This window comes from Xenopus laevis, chromosome 7L, assembly GCF_017654675.1.
Source record: "Xenopus laevis strain J_2021 chromosome 7L, Xenopus_laevis_v10.1, whole genome shotgun sequence".
Taxonomy (NCBI): Eukaryota; Metazoa; Chordata; class Amphibia; order Anura; family Pipidae; genus Xenopus; species Xenopus laevis.
Window position 1 is genome coordinate 77,168,972 of NC_054383.1, and position 15,115 is coordinate 77,184,086.

The window sequence follows — 15,115 nt, forward strand, 5'->3', positions numbered from 1 at the left end:
GACGCCCTCCCCACACAGGTGACTAGTGAGAGGGAACACCCACACAGGTGACTAGTGAGAGGGAACAGGTGTTTCACTGATGGTCCAGTCCTCCCTGTCTGACACCCGTATCACTGCGCTTGCCCCATAAACTCTGCCGCTGTCACACCGTGAATCTATCCCCGTTTCAGGAACAGCTTCCCCCTTGCTACTGCTATTTAGCGTCCGTGACTGTTAATTGTTCCTCCCTTTGTGGGCTCGCACATAATGAGGCTTGTGATTATTGTCTGGCTGCTCCAGCAGGAGGAGGAGGCTAAGGGATTTGCATGGGCTGAAAGCTGCTGAGTATTTTTAGCTGGTGCGGCTGAGACAAGGGGACATTCCTGATCTACTGCACGAGCAAGTCCCCTTCCCCCGCCCTTTGTACTGACCGTGTGCAGCAGTAAAACAGATCTTTATGTAGCCCCGCTGTCTCCTGTACTTCTCCGAACAATCAGCTCTGGGCTGGCAGGCTGCAAACAGCAGACGTGATCAGTGGATTGCAGAGTGAGCACCACATTGCACCGTCTGCTGTTTGATACTGCCAGCCCAGAGCTGATTGTTCGGAGAAGTACAGGAGACAGCGGGGCTGCATAAAGATCTGTTTTACTGCTGCACACGGTCAGTACAAAGGGCGGGGGACTTGCTCGGGCAGTAGATCAGGAGCGGCCCACTTAACAAAAACTAGAAACAAATTTTCCAGTCCGGACCTGGTGATCAGATCTTCCCCTATTTCCTAGCCTTCAGAATCCGCAACAAACATTTACACCGTCACTACTGATCACTCCCACATGCGTCACTTCGCTTGCGTCATAGTCGTGACGTCAGTCTCGCGTGATCAGCTTTATGGCGTCTGGATTGTCCGTAAGACAGGAGACGAGATGCTTACAGTTGCGGGAGGTGTAAGTAGTGATTATTTGGGCAGTATACACTTAGATTAGAGGGTGACGTTTGCACCCCCATTAGTTTATACAGTCACGAGACGGCTCTGCTGGGACTAGAACTGGTGAAAGGAGCCGTACAGTAAGCAGCTGTGTAAGCGAAAGAAGACGCCGGTATCCTAGCAACCACTACCTGCAGCTCATTTACAAGTCTGCTGTCTGAAATGTATAAATAACATAAGGATATCCGTTCTCTGTATAAAAAAACATTGCTTGGGGCGTCAATGAAAATTGATAATCGGGTTTGCTTGTTTTCTCTCTCTTCTTTATCGGTGGGCGCAAATAAACCGCATTTTTAAAGACGTGATTGCTTTGCTTTCTTTATATATAAATGACCTAATCGATGTTGTTATGATAAAGGGTCTGTGTTCAGGGCAAAAGCTCGAGCTCACATTAAAAGTTTTCCATTGTTTTAAAGTGCCATGATGAGTGCTACTGGATGCTTGTGTTGGACTTCTACTTGGCAACCAGGTGTTTACTTCCATTTGTATTCATAATGTATTCATTTACTATAGCAACCAATCAGATATTTGCATGTGACCTGTAAATGCTAACTGCCCGAGTGCTTTTATACAGGTCACATAACTCCGAGGTGACTTCTGATATCTTTATAAATTTAAGTAGGGAGTACATTATACATTATAATCTACAGTTTTTGCATGCAATGTCTTACATCCTGGTTTTCATGTATGGTCTATAAATGCTTCACTATGTTTTGTGTTTACTTTTGTGTCTATTAACCCTGTTTGTTTCCCCTGTGTGAGTTCACCTAATTTAATGTTGTTGTTTTTTTTATGTTTGCCTGCACTCTTGTTTGTTCTTTTATTCTTTTGTTCTTTTGTTCTGATTTTGTATAGCTTTTTTTAGTTTTACCTGCCAGGTCTGCCTCTAACGGAGGATGAGTAAAAGCAACAGGAGTGAGACTGTGGATACGGAGGATGGGAGGGGCAGCTGAACATGAGAGAGATTTTGCCATGGTGGGAAGGGGAGCGAGACTGAGGAGGAGAAAGATCCTGTGAGGCAGAGAGAGAGAGACCTGAAAGTAAAATGAAAGCAACAATAGTTGAGAGGGACAGAAGCAGCATGCGATTGTAAGTAAAGGTGGCCATAAACAGAGAGATCCGCTTGTTTGGCGATGTCACCAAACGAGCGTATCTCTCCCCGATATGCCCCCCTTGAGGTGGCCAATATCGGGCTGATCCGATCGTGGGCCCTAAGGCCCAACGATCAGATCCTAACAAATTGTAACGGGTGGTCGGATCGCGGGACCGCATCAACGAACAGATGCGGCCGCGATCCAACGGGATTTTTAGTCCCATCCGATCGAGATCTGGCCGACTTTGGGCCAGGTCTCGATCGAGGAAGCCCGTTGGGGGGCCCCATACACGGACCAATAAGCTGCCGACTCGGTCTGTCGGCAGATTTTATCGGCCCATGTTTGGCCACCTTAAGAGAGCTATGTGTGGAAGTCAGGTGGGAGGGGGTTATGAGTGGAGGGAACGCTTGCAGCAGCGGCAAGTCCTGTCTCTGTCTTATAAACAGCACATTCTGATGTAAGAATGCGCCGTTTATAAGGATATCATTTAAAATATATAAATATCTGATTTTGATATCTTTGAATAAACATATAGTGACCAATATATGTAAAGATGCCTGTTTTTACTAGTTAGGTTCACTGCATTAATCTGAAGCGTGCAGAATAAAATGTAAAATATTTTTCTATGAACTCATTGAGAGCCCAATGCACTTTTGTCTAGATGCATGATACAGCATTGAAAATATGTATTACTGATTTATATGCTGTGGGCTGCTTTGGGAATGCTTAGAAACGTGTTCACCTTGCTAGTACTGGTGTGCAAATTTAAAATGGAAAATTTAATAGAAAAATGTGGCCTCCATATTAAGAGGTTTTAGGACAGTTTTTTTCATGTGAAACATGCTTATGCCTATTTTCCTTGTCATTCCTGTGGCTGATGATCCTTCCACATTCTGCAGAAGGAATTAGTCTGATCTATGTATCTGGTTTGTGCACAGCAATGCGAGTACTAGTCTCAGATTATCATAATATACTCTCCCTGCTGGATAATAAAATCTGTAATAGATCACACAGATAGAAAATAGTGTAATCATAATAGAATAATCTACTTGGTACACTTAAAGGGATAGTTCACATTGAAGTTACATTTTATGTCCTGTTACTATCAACTTTGTAATTGGTCTTCATTATTTATTTTTTATAGTTATTGCTTTATTTGCCTTCCTTTTATACTTCTTTAAAGCTTTCAACTGGGGGGGGGGTACTATTTTATTGAATTGTTACTTTTTATTTCTTATCCTATTTTGTTACCCTCTTTACTTATTCTGATGAACAAAAAGCGAAATAAATGAACAACCATACAAAAATAAGACTAACTGCAACTTTTCTTGGAATGTCACTATCTATGTCGTACTAAAAGTTAAAGTGTGATGTAGACAGTGATATTCTCAATCAATTTGCAACTAGTTTTCATTTTTATTATTTGTGGTTAGTTATTTAGCTATTTGGCAGCCAGGTTGCAATTTCAGCAATGTGGTTGCTAAGGTCCAAATTACTCTAGCAATCATGAATAGGAGAGGGCCTGAATAGAAAATGAGTAATAAAAAGTAGTACTAACAGAGCTTTACAGAGCATTTTTATTTTAGATGGTGTCAGTGACTCCCATTCGAAAGCTTGAAAGAGTCAGAAGAAGAAGGCAAAATATGCAAAACTATATAAAAAAAAAAATAATGACGACTAATTGAAAAGTTGATTAGAATTGGCCATTTTATAACATGCTAAAAGTTAACTTTAAGGTGAACCATGCAGTTGATTACAGTACTACAGTACTAAGCATACACAGCAAGACACATGGAGAGCAGTTAGCTTTCTCACAGAATATGAAAAGGACTACTGGCACCAAGAAGCAGGAGAAGCGTAAGCAGTAGAATCTCCTGTAGGTCCAGATTACATTTTTTAACTGAAGCAACTTCTTATCTTTTCAGAATCATTTTTGAGCATGGAGGCATGACTGTGACTGGCATGTGATAGGGTACCCGCTTCTTCAAGATGGCTACCACAATTCTTGGTGTTGGGCCTGGAGTCTTTATTATAGCAGTTATATGGGTGGTGACGTTAATGCTCGCAGTGCTTCTGTGCAGAGCTTCTGGAAAAGCTAGGTAAGTACATTTCCATTTTGAAATCTGTTTCTAAGGATTAAAGTAGAAGCAAAGGTACAAAAGATGCATACTTCCAGAGGCTACTATGCATGCTCCTCTCCTAAAATGCTGCATTTATTTTTTTGGCCACTGTTATAATTATCAGTTTTCTCAATCTGATCTAGTTACTTTTTGGGCAAGCATTGCTGAAAATGGAAAAAAAAGAATGTTCTAAAGATCACACACAGTGCTTGAAAGATTTATTCTGCACCTGGACTAGACTGGGGGAAAAAGAACAAACATCAGCCTATCTGCTGTGAAGAAGATGCAATATCAAGTTTATGAACACCTTAAAGGGATAATGTCATGGGAAAAACATTTTTTTTTCAAAATTAATCCTTTAATAGTGCTGCTCCAGCAGAATTCTGCACTGAAATCCATTTCTCAAAAGATCAAACAGATTTTTTTATATTCAATTTTGAAATCTGACATGGAGCTAGACATATTGTCAATTTCCCAGCTGCCCCAAGTCATGTGACTTGTGCTCTGATAAACTTCAATCACTCTTTACTGCTGTACTGCAAGTTGGAGTGATATCACCCCCTCCCTTTCCCTCCGAGCAGCCAAACAAAAGAACAATGGGAAGGTAACCAGATAACAGCTCCCTAACACAAGGTAACAGCTGCCTGGTAGATCTAAGAACAACACTCAATAGTAAAAACCCATGTCCCACTGAGACACTTTCAGTTACATTGAGAAGGAAAAACAGCAGCCTGCCAGAAAGCATTTCTCTCCTAAAGTGCAGGCACAAGTCACATGACACGGGGCAGCTGGAAAATTGACAAAATATCTAGCCCCATTTCAGATTTCAAAAATCTGTTTGCTCTTATGAGAAATGGATTTCAGTGCAGAATTCAACTGGAGTAGCACTATTAACTGATGCGTTTTGAAAAAAACATGTTTTCCGATGACAGGATCCCTTTAATGTACCCTTGCTGCTGATCTACTATTGCATTAGATTGTCCATTTCCTTTAGAGGAATGCATAGAGTTAATTCACCATTTAACCAGTTTAAACACCAGAAATACATTTGAAGATAATACTGTATCACACTAGGATGCTCTATTCACTCAATGTAAATTTAGGTATGAGATCTGTTATCCAGAAACCAGTTATCCAGAGTGCTCAGAATTACAGAAAGACTCCATTTTGCCCAAATAATCCACATTTTTATAAATGAATTTTGTTTTCTCTGTAATAATAACAGTACCTTGTACTTGATCCCAACAAAGATATAATTAATCCTTATTGGAAGCAAAACCAGCCTATTGGGTTTATTTAATGTTTACATGATTTAATAGTAGATTTGAGGTATTAAGATCCAATTTAAGGAAAGATCTGTTATCCAGAAAACATTGTGTTATCATACTGAACAGCATGTGAGTTACATAGTTAAGTTATTTGTATTAAAAAGGCATCTGTATACCAAATTGGAACATTTAGTGTCTGTCCCATGACTAACCCTCCTCTATACAGTCACATATGTATACTGTATGTAAAGCTAACTGTGGCTGAACTTTCAGTCACCTATATAAACGATTCAGAACCTTTGTTTTCCCATCATTTCTTTTAACCAAAGCTATGTCTTGATAATTTGTTTTCCTTTATTTTCTCCCAGGCAAATGATATCAATTAATGTATATCTATCTATTTGGCTGGTTTTTCAACAAGTATGCTTTTCTGACTCCATTTAGTGTCCGGATTACTGAATTGGCCAATCATTTTAAACTGATTTATAGACTTTTGCCGTGAAAAGTAAATGAGCCCTTTATTTTTTAAAGTCTATGTCCTTGCAAAGAATGAATTACTATTAAAACATAGGGCCAGGGAATATGCTGATCACTAACCATGTGGTTTCTGGTGCAAGCCTCAGTCATATATTTAAAGTGTGGCTGTTCTTGTGGATTCATATAAAGACAAACACCTCCACTGTTTTGTATTCCCTTTGTCCATTTTAAAGGGGTTGTTCACTGTTGATTTTTAGTATGATGTAGAAAGTGATAGCCTGAGACAATTTGCAATTGATTTGAATTTTTTATTATTTGTGGGTATTGTGAGTTATTTAGCTGTTTATTCATCAGCTTTCCAGTTTGCAATTTCAGCAATCTGTTTGCTAGGGTCCAAATTACCCTAGCAACCATGCATCAGTTTGAATAAGAGATTGGAATATGAACAGTAGAGAAACTGAATAGAAAGATAAGCAATAAAAATACATTTGTAGGCTTACAGAGCATTTGTTTTTAGATGAGGTCAGTGACCCCCCCCCCCATTTGGAAGCTGGAAAGAGTCAGAAGAAAAGTGCAAATGATTAAAAAACTATTAAAAAAATAAATAAATCATGAAGACCAATTCAAAAGTGGAACCTGTTATCCAGAATGCTCTGGACCTGGGGTTTTCTGGATAAGCAATCTTTTTTTTTTTTTTTTTTTTTTTAAATCTTTGTACCTTAAGACTGCTAAAAAAATCATCTAAACATTAAATAAACCCAATAGGCTGCTTTTGCTTTCAATAAGGACTAATTATATCTAAGTTGGGATATACTGAGAGGTATAAGGTTCTGTTTTATTATTACAGAGAAAAAATTTGAATTATTTGGATAAAATAGCATCTATGGGAGATGGCCTTTCAGTAATTTGTAGCTTTCTGGATAATGGACCAAATACTTGTACATGCAATTACCTCTATGTGTTCCATTTTAAAAGCATACAACTGATATTTACTTTTTTGTTTTATTTTTATTTGCTTTTTTCAGAGACCTGTAATTACTTCTTAGCCATTCTCTGACTTTTCCACCATCTTTCAGATCCAATCCCATGTCTATGCTCTTCTTGTCCCTCATATGTACTTCTTTTTTGACAGGTTTAAACAGTTTTCCATCCTCTGTCAGGCCTTCCTCTAGCTCAGTGACCCTCTTCTGTTGAGGTGATATCCATAACAGCTGTAGAAATTGGGCAAAATGGAAAATTCAGTCCATTTGTCTAAACTAATATCTGGAAAATGTAAAAGGGTTTTAATAGTTACTCACTGCAGAATACACACACCATACCAAAAGTGTCTGTCTATATCTTTCTAGTTTCTTTTACAAAGTGAGTCAAGTGAGTAGGCTTAATCAGCCCTCTATTCATTATTTCACAGTAAATTTCTGTGATTTCTGAACTTCAAATGGGTCTCTACAATAAAATAAGATATTGTACAGATTGTGAGTTCAAGGTAAAACAGTTTTTTTTTTTCTTTTTTAAATTACCCCCTCTGCCAGCGCTAGGCCACCCACACTGGGAGAGAGCTCCCGGTGTGAGCGGCCATGTTGGGGCACACGCGTGAACATAATGAGCCTATCGCACAAATTGCTCATGCATGTGGCGTCATAAGCGAGTTGTGCACATGCGTTCCTTCCTGGTGTGGGTAAGCCTAGCTCTGGTGGGGGGCAAATTTTGTTTAAAAAAATCTACTGTTACCCCCAATCTGAGTAAGAGCTCTATTAGCCCACACCTTTGGTTGGGGATAACTGGTGCCCTTTAAGGACCTGTAAACTCCACTGGGGCAGGGACTGATGTGAATGATATATAATCTCTGTAATGTTATTTTAAATATGTTGGCGCTATAGAAATAACTGATAATATAGTTCTCTATATTATGTATGTGACAAAATATTGATTTATTTATATATTGTATGTATGGTTTCTGGTAAATTGAGGTTAAAGGGATACTGTCATGGGAAAAAAATTTTTTTTCAAAATGAATCAGTTTATAGTGCTGCTCCAGCAGAATTCTGCACTGAAATCCATTTCTCAAAAGAACAAACAGATTTTTTAATATTCAATTTTGAAATCTGACATGGGGCTAGACATTTTGTCAATTTCCCAGCTGCCCCTGGTCATGTGACTTGTGCCTTCACTTTAGGAGAGAAATGCTTTCTGGCAGGCTGCTGTTTTTCCTTCTCAATGTAACTGAATGTGTCTCAGTGGGACATGGGTTTTTACTATTGAGTGTTGTTCTTAGATCTACCAGGCAGCTGTTATCTTGTGTTAGGGAGCTGCTATCTGGTTACCTTCCCATTGTTCTTTTGTTTGGCTGCTGGGGGGAAAAGGGAGGGGGTGATATCACTCCAACTTGCAGTACAGCAGTAAAGAGTGATTGAAGTTTATCAGAGCACAAGTCACATGACTTGGGGCAGCTGGGAAATTGACAATATGTCTAGCCCCATGTCAGATTTCAAAATTGAATATAAAAAAATCAGTTTGCTCTTTTGAGAAATGGATTTCAGTGCAGAATTTTGCTGGAGCAGCACTATTAACTGATTCATTTTGAAAAATTTTTTTTTTCCCATGACAGTATCCCTTTAAGGTGTTTTATTTGTCTTGACAGTAGTGTGAATGGTAGTTGTGTTTTAACTCAGCATGACCGTTGTGTGTTTGGCGAGTGCCTTCATATAAAACCCTCCAGTATATGAAATTCAAACATCAAATTTGATTCGCTTATGTTTCAGGTTTTGGACTGTTGTGGTTTTTACCTTAGCTCTGATCACTACATTAATTCTGGTTTTCTTCCCTCGAGCAAGCCAAACTCCTGCTCCAGCAAAGGAAATGCAGGTATCCAGGCACTTTATATTTTCTGTTCTTACAGTGCATTTCTTCAGTAGCTAACTCATTGTAAAACAAATTCAATACAGCAGCCTTCATAGCCTTGGGTCTTTAATGTACAATGCAAACAAATGAGCTCATTAAAATACCACACACACAATAACATTTTGTAAACTGTATTTCCATTTCAAGATATGTTTTATAACTATGCCCAATACAGATGATAATTAAAAAAATAAAATTGAAGACATTAATGGTGCCTTTGTAATGTGCTTAGAGTTACACTTTCTTGAAGGTCATTAACACAGAAAAAAGACTAAGCTAGGTAATAACTTAGTAACCTTTTAAAAATACTGAGTGGTAAACTATCAAGCTAAGCTTGTAGTTTATCATGATATTATATATCAGAGCATTACATTTACATATTCTGTATTTCAAATTATTCAGCATGAATAATGTATGTAAAATATGGATTAATAATGAGCTTCCAAAGCCCATAAGAAGCATAACTATTTATGAATTCCAAGATAAATATCGCTTAATATATTTTATTGTTATCAAATATTTATAAAGCACAAATTCTACAGTAGCACGTTGCGGCTGGGAAATGATAATTATGAGCAAACTCACAATTACAAATTGTTAAGGATGGTAGTGACATCTCCACTTGAGGGAATGGAGAAACTTTAAGACACATATATAAATGGTGTATAAGCTATGTTGATGGAAACCTCACTAGTTACTGTAATTTTACACAGTTTTTGGGAAATACAAGCTGTACATTTTTATTCACTTAAATACAGATACAGGACCTGTTATTCAGAACAGTAACGGAACTAAGAAGTGTGGGGCCCGGGTGCAGCTGGGCTCCCCCTCTGGAAGCAGAGATTGTGGCGGATTCGCAATCTCGTGAACCGCCGACGGGCCCCAAGGGTGTGCAGTCGAACCCCCTGCACCCCAGGTAGTTCCGCCACTGATTCAGAATACTCTGGACCTTAAAGGGGAACTCTGGCTTCCAAACGAAAATTTGATAAAGAGGCCCACATAACACAGAAACCTCCAATATACCCATCACATTTACCTGTTTTTTCAAATAGTATGAATAAATGCCATTTTCTATGCTGAAATCCAGCTGTTTAACAGTTCTTCTCTTTCTGTATCATTTGAAATCCTGGCAGGGAAGGAGGGACTAAACACTGATGTTACAAATTGTAATAACTTCTCCACAGCTTACAGACAGCATGCAGGAACTACATAACCCACAATACATTGCACTGTGATGCTCTGTTCCTTATTGAAATCACGTGTGCAGGGAATTGTGGGGTTTGGCTGTTGATACAAAGTAACGGTAGTCAGCCAGCTCAGCAAAAGTAGTCAGAAAGATCAGCAGGAGAGCAGGGGGCAAATCTTATGGAACTGACAGAAACCATTAAAAATCATGAAAACTCTGCATATTTTTTAATTGATGTATATTGCAAAGTTGCTTGAAATTATGTTTACTTTTCAAAAAGCTTGTTATGTTTGTGTGGAGTTCCCCTTTAAGTCTGCTAGAAAATCATTTAAACATTAAATAAACCCCATAGGCTGATTTTGCTTCCAGTAATGATTAATTTAAGTTTATGCTTTCAGCTATCTGTGTATACATACATCCATAGATATTGCATATCAGATTGAACTGCCCAGACCACTTAGAAGGCGATCTTACAGCTACTAGTGCACCTCCAATTTCACATCTTATTTAATCAAAATGTGAGTGTGGTTATCCCATAAATGGTTCTAAAAGAAAATATTCCTATAATTAATGAATTTTATATACTGAACATTTATGTACTAGCGAAGAGTTTCAGTAGCTTTATATGTACTGTATGTATGTATGTCAGTGGCACTGCACATGCTCAGTGTGCTCTTCAGTCGCTGTTCAGAATCTAATTTAATGAGAAGCTTAAAGGACATGTAAAGCCTAAATTTTCCTACCATGTATATAAGTTTGGCATATCTTCCCCACCCCACATCATTTGTACTGTATATACCCCCTCCATTTGCCAGCGCCACCACATTTTCTTCACACAGTTCATCAATAAAATTGACAACTGCAAACAGGACATGTATGCTATAAAGTTCATGCAATGCAGAATGCAGGTGAGCTCAGGAGAGGTGGTTAGGAAGAAAAATAGGATCAGGCAGCTGGAGCGGAGTTTCTATCGGAACCAGCAATGCTATCTATTCATTGACTGGAAGGTGTGTTTAGTAATCTGATCTGAGAAGAACTGAACATGCTCATAACCAACAGCCAAAGTAAATTCCTGAGGGAGTGGGCAGAGTGGGTTAGAGGAGGAGAATGAATTGTAAGTGATTAAGGGAATGCTGTGCTGTTAACCTTTTAACAACCAGAGTGGCAGGTATCTAAATATTTCAGAAAGGCTTTTCTGATTAAATTTTTCCTCAAAAATGAGTATAACATGAGTAGAAAGTGAGGTTATACCTATTAAAAAGCTGATGCAATTACGATGCGGAATCTATGTTGTCTGATGTGATGTGAAACTGGATTAATTACTACCTTGAATTTGATCTTGTTTAAATGCTGCATATTGTCAGTCAGTCCCTATACTCCGTTAAGTGATAGAAGTCCAGAGCAAGTTCTGTGAATCAGCAGATAAGATGATGGGAAGCTACTGTGGGCAACTTAGAGGCATACATACACATTGGACTGATACAATAACTCACAATAGAAGCTGTAGTATTTCTAGCCGATTTCTTTGCTGAGCTTTGATTTTTCTTTAAGAGCCTATTAACATGGACAATAATAAATTACAAACTTTTTCATCTTGAGATTTTTGTCCTAGTCTAGTGTGCATGGGTAAAGGTGACATTATCAATGTAATACAGGTATCTGCAATAAGTGAAATGTTTGCATTTTTCTGTTGCTTTTTGCTGACAAGAGAAACTTTGACATGACTGGGCCTTTAAAAGTTCTAGGAGCCAGAGAACCACAAAGCTTAAAATGTTAAACGGGACCCGTCACACAAAAAAATTATTCAAAATCCTATTTTATCACATTAGTCAAGCAAAATGAACTTTAATTACACTATATCAATTATTTGAATCTTGTTTCCTTCAGTCTTGGAATTCATAATTATAGCAAGCAGGCAGGAGCCATTTTGTGGACACTGTTATTAAGGCAAGCCTTGCATCAGCTCAGAATCTTGTTTGTGCACCAGAATGGGGGACCCGATGTCCATCCCAATGCCCTGGTTACACAATTAAATAGTGAAGAGAACGGGGGAATGTGTGGAGAGCAGTGACATCTAGGAAGTGCTGAATGGAAAGTGAAAGTAATTGTCTGCCCCGCCTCTATGCCCAGGGCATAGAGGAGGGGCAGACAATATTTGATTGACAGCTGAGATTTTTAAATGAGCTTACAACAGCTATGAATGCTTTAATAAAAAATAGAAATTGGATTTCATGTTTAATTTGTAAAGGACTTTTATTATACAGATTTTTATGTCTGGGTGACAGGTCCAATTTAATTATGACTTTCACCTCCTACACTAAGGATTTATGTTTATATGTACTTTCCTCCCCTTTGAGCTATACAATTCTGTTTGTGGCTACTGAGTTATTCCCTCTATAAATTTGTGTACATTTACTTTGCATGTAAAGTATCACCTCAAGTTATTTATTATGGATTTATTGCTCTTCTTGTTTTTTTCCTTTGTAAAGCATGTTCTGACATGTCTTCATTGTCAAGCTTAGAAAAGAACTAAAATGGCAGCCTGTTTTCACTGGTTCTTTTTTTTTTTTTTTTCTTCTGAAGTACAGTTCTGTAAAAATAGTATAAAGAAATGTACCAGATAAGCAGCACTAGTCATGGCAGTAGAATCTAAGGATTAATTAAAGGATCTGCAGTACTAGACCCCCCTGCAGCATAGCTCAATAGCCTATCAATAATACATGACTTAGGTTTTATGCTCTGAAGGCTTGCTAATTGGCTAATTAAAAAGTGAACAGTGTTGTACGAGCAAACATGTAGTCCACTAGAGAATTGCTTAGTGCTGAAGCCAAGGTCAAACTTAACGCAGCCTCATAAAACTGACCTTTGTTGTAGGCATCGTGTTAGCCCATTCCCACGAGCCACTATATCGAGTTCAAAATCCTGTCCTCTCTTTTTGTGAATGTTTCTGGTTATCACCTTTCCTGTTTTGACAGTTGTTTCATGTCTGGCTCCTTAAAGAATACTGTAAGTTTTATTTGGCTCTTGTTCATTTTGTTGAAGAGAAAAAAAAATCACGTAGTTGCTGCCTCCTTCATCACTTTGTAATTGGTGTAGAATTTCCTTCTGGTTTGACAGCTAATGCTTTATATAAACATCGGGGTGGCACTGGCTGTGATACGGCATTGAGTCAGAAAGGAGTAGGTGATAAATGAATGTGCAGTTGTTCTCTTTTCTAATAAAACGAAGGCAGCGTTGTATATACGTATAGCTTTTATACAAATGATTCCATGTGTACCATAAATGTTATTTATATTCATACAGGTATTGGATCTGTTATCCGGAAACTTGTTATCCAGAAAGCTCCGAATTATGGAAAGGCCATTTCCCATAGACTCCATTTTATCCAAATAATCCAATCTTTTAAAAATGATTTCCTTTTTCTCTGTAATAATAAAACAGTACCTTGTATTTGATCCAAACCAAGATGTAACTAATCCTTATTGGAAGCAAAACCAGCCCATTGGGTTTATGTAATGTTTACATGATTTCCTAGTAGACTTACGGTATAAAGATCCAAATTACGGAAAGATCTGTTATCCGGAAAACCCCAGGTCCCGAGCATTCTGGATAACCGGTCCCATACCTGTACTTGATCCAAACAAAGATATGATTAATGCTCATTTGAAGCCAACCAACTGATTGAGATTATTAAATGTTTACATGATTTTCTAGTAGACTTAAGGTATGAAGAATTTGTTATCTGGAAAAGTCCAGGTCCTGAGCATTCTGGATAACCGGTCCCATACCTGAACTGATTTATATCAGTCTTAATGATTTTTTAGGTAAAAGCACCTATCATCAAATCGCCAATCGTCCACCTGAGGAAACATAAATATTGTCATTTTATGAACTACATAACTACACCATGTACTTAAACATTACATATTAATTACCACATAAATTACAACATAAAAACAATGTTTTTTTTTTGTTTTGTTTTTAATGCTCCTTTGAGTGCTTTACTGCCAGCGCCAGGAAGAGCTCCCGGTGTGGGCGGCCATGTTCTGCCATGAGCATACACATAATGATCAAGAGCTCTATCAAACTCCACCAACTCCCTGTGAAAATAGCTCTCAAAGTCATTAAGAAAAAACATAAACGCTATTATGTACCTTTAACTGGAGTGTGGGTTCATTAGTGAACACATCCAGTGGGGGGAGATTTTTTTTGACGATAGGTGCCCTTTAAGAACTTTTAATTTTCTATGTGGTAATTAATATGTAATGTTTATGTGCATGATGGGGTTATGTGGTTGATAAAATGTCACTATTATTTATGTTTCCAGTACAGTTTTTTCCATTTCTCTGTGGAGCCCTTTTGCACCGCTGGACAATGTTTCTGTGTTATTTCTCTTGGCCTCCCCTAATCCATTAAAATCTAACACTATTACTGATTCTTCTGGGCTTCACCATCAGAGTGGTGTAGCTATTGCTGTTTAGCACTAAATATAATGTAGAAAATGCTTCATGATCCAATCATAGGAACAAAGAACAGGGAGTCTGCCTTACACAGAGTATGCAGGGTATTTTTGGAACTGGCTTTGGTTAGCAGAAGGAATGTTTTAGCAAGCAGTGTAGTTTTTAGGAATCCATTATTGATATTAGTGGACTACATCTCCCAGCAAGCTTCAATTCTTAATAATATGGTGCTCAATTTAATAGTTGCAATATTAGCAGATAAAGGGAAAATTATTAACAGAACATGTAATGCATCATCTGGAATCCAACATGTCTATAAGACTGATGGATATTTGTAGCTATTTGTTCTTTTGTCAATGTTCCTTTGTATTAATATTTACTTTTTTCATGTAGATTGTGGATACTTTTTTCATTGGACGCTATTTCCTGATTTCAATTATGAGTGTGATTTTTCTTGGATGCCTCTTCTTCGTCTTTGTGTATCATATCTTGGAGCCCGTCTATGCAAAACCATTGGGGATGCACTAACTGGAGCCTCCGAGTTGCTGTCTTATAAATGTAGATTCTTTTTTAATGAAATACAAATTAAATATTTTTTTAATATTTCAATAGAAAAAAAGTACTTATTTTCAATAAATGTACTTTAAAATA

The 15,115-nt window shown here is 37.9% G+C and overlaps 1 protein-coding gene across 3 annotated transcripts; it reads left to right on the top strand.

The window, feature by feature from the left end:
• The first annotated feature begins 485 nt into the window (after positions 1 to 485).
• Positions 486 to 15,115, top strand: tmem218.L (transmembrane protein 218 L homeolog). 3 transcript variants are annotated; one of them, XM_018225722.2, is made up of 4 exons: positions 486 to 639; positions 3,981 to 4,154; positions 8,680 to 8,782; positions 14,858 to 15,115. In XM_018225722.2, exons 2-4 carry the CDS (start codon positions 4,045 to 4,047, stop codon positions 14,990 to 14,992), a joined length of 348 nt encoding a protein of 115 aa, XP_018081211.1. In that variant the 5' UTR covers positions 486 to 639; positions 3,981 to 4,044; the 3' UTR covers positions 14,993 to 15,115. The 3 variants fall into 3 exon arrangements, with proteins under 3 accessions (XP_018081211.1, XP_018081210.1, XP_041425128.1); XM_018225721.2 differs by lacking the exon at positions 486 to 639 and adding an exon at positions 646 to 920; XM_041569194.1 differs by lacking the exon at positions 486 to 639 and adding an exon at positions 1,821 to 2,050.

Excerpts from the sequence above, each read along its gene's own strand:
- tmem218.L (XM_018225722.2), top strand. The coding sequence starts at position 4,045 with ATGGCTACCACAATTCTTGGTGTTGGGCCTGGAGTCTTTATTATAGCA. Across the intron at positions 4,155-8,679 it reads AGAGCTTCTGGAAAAGCTAG|GTTTTGGACTGTTGTGGTTT; the intron begins GTAAGTACATTT and ends CTTATGTTTCAG. Across the intron at positions 8,783-14,857 it reads CTCCAGCAAAGGAAATGCAG|ATTGTGGATACTTTTTTCAT; the intron begins GTATCCAGGCAC and ends TTTTTCATGTAG.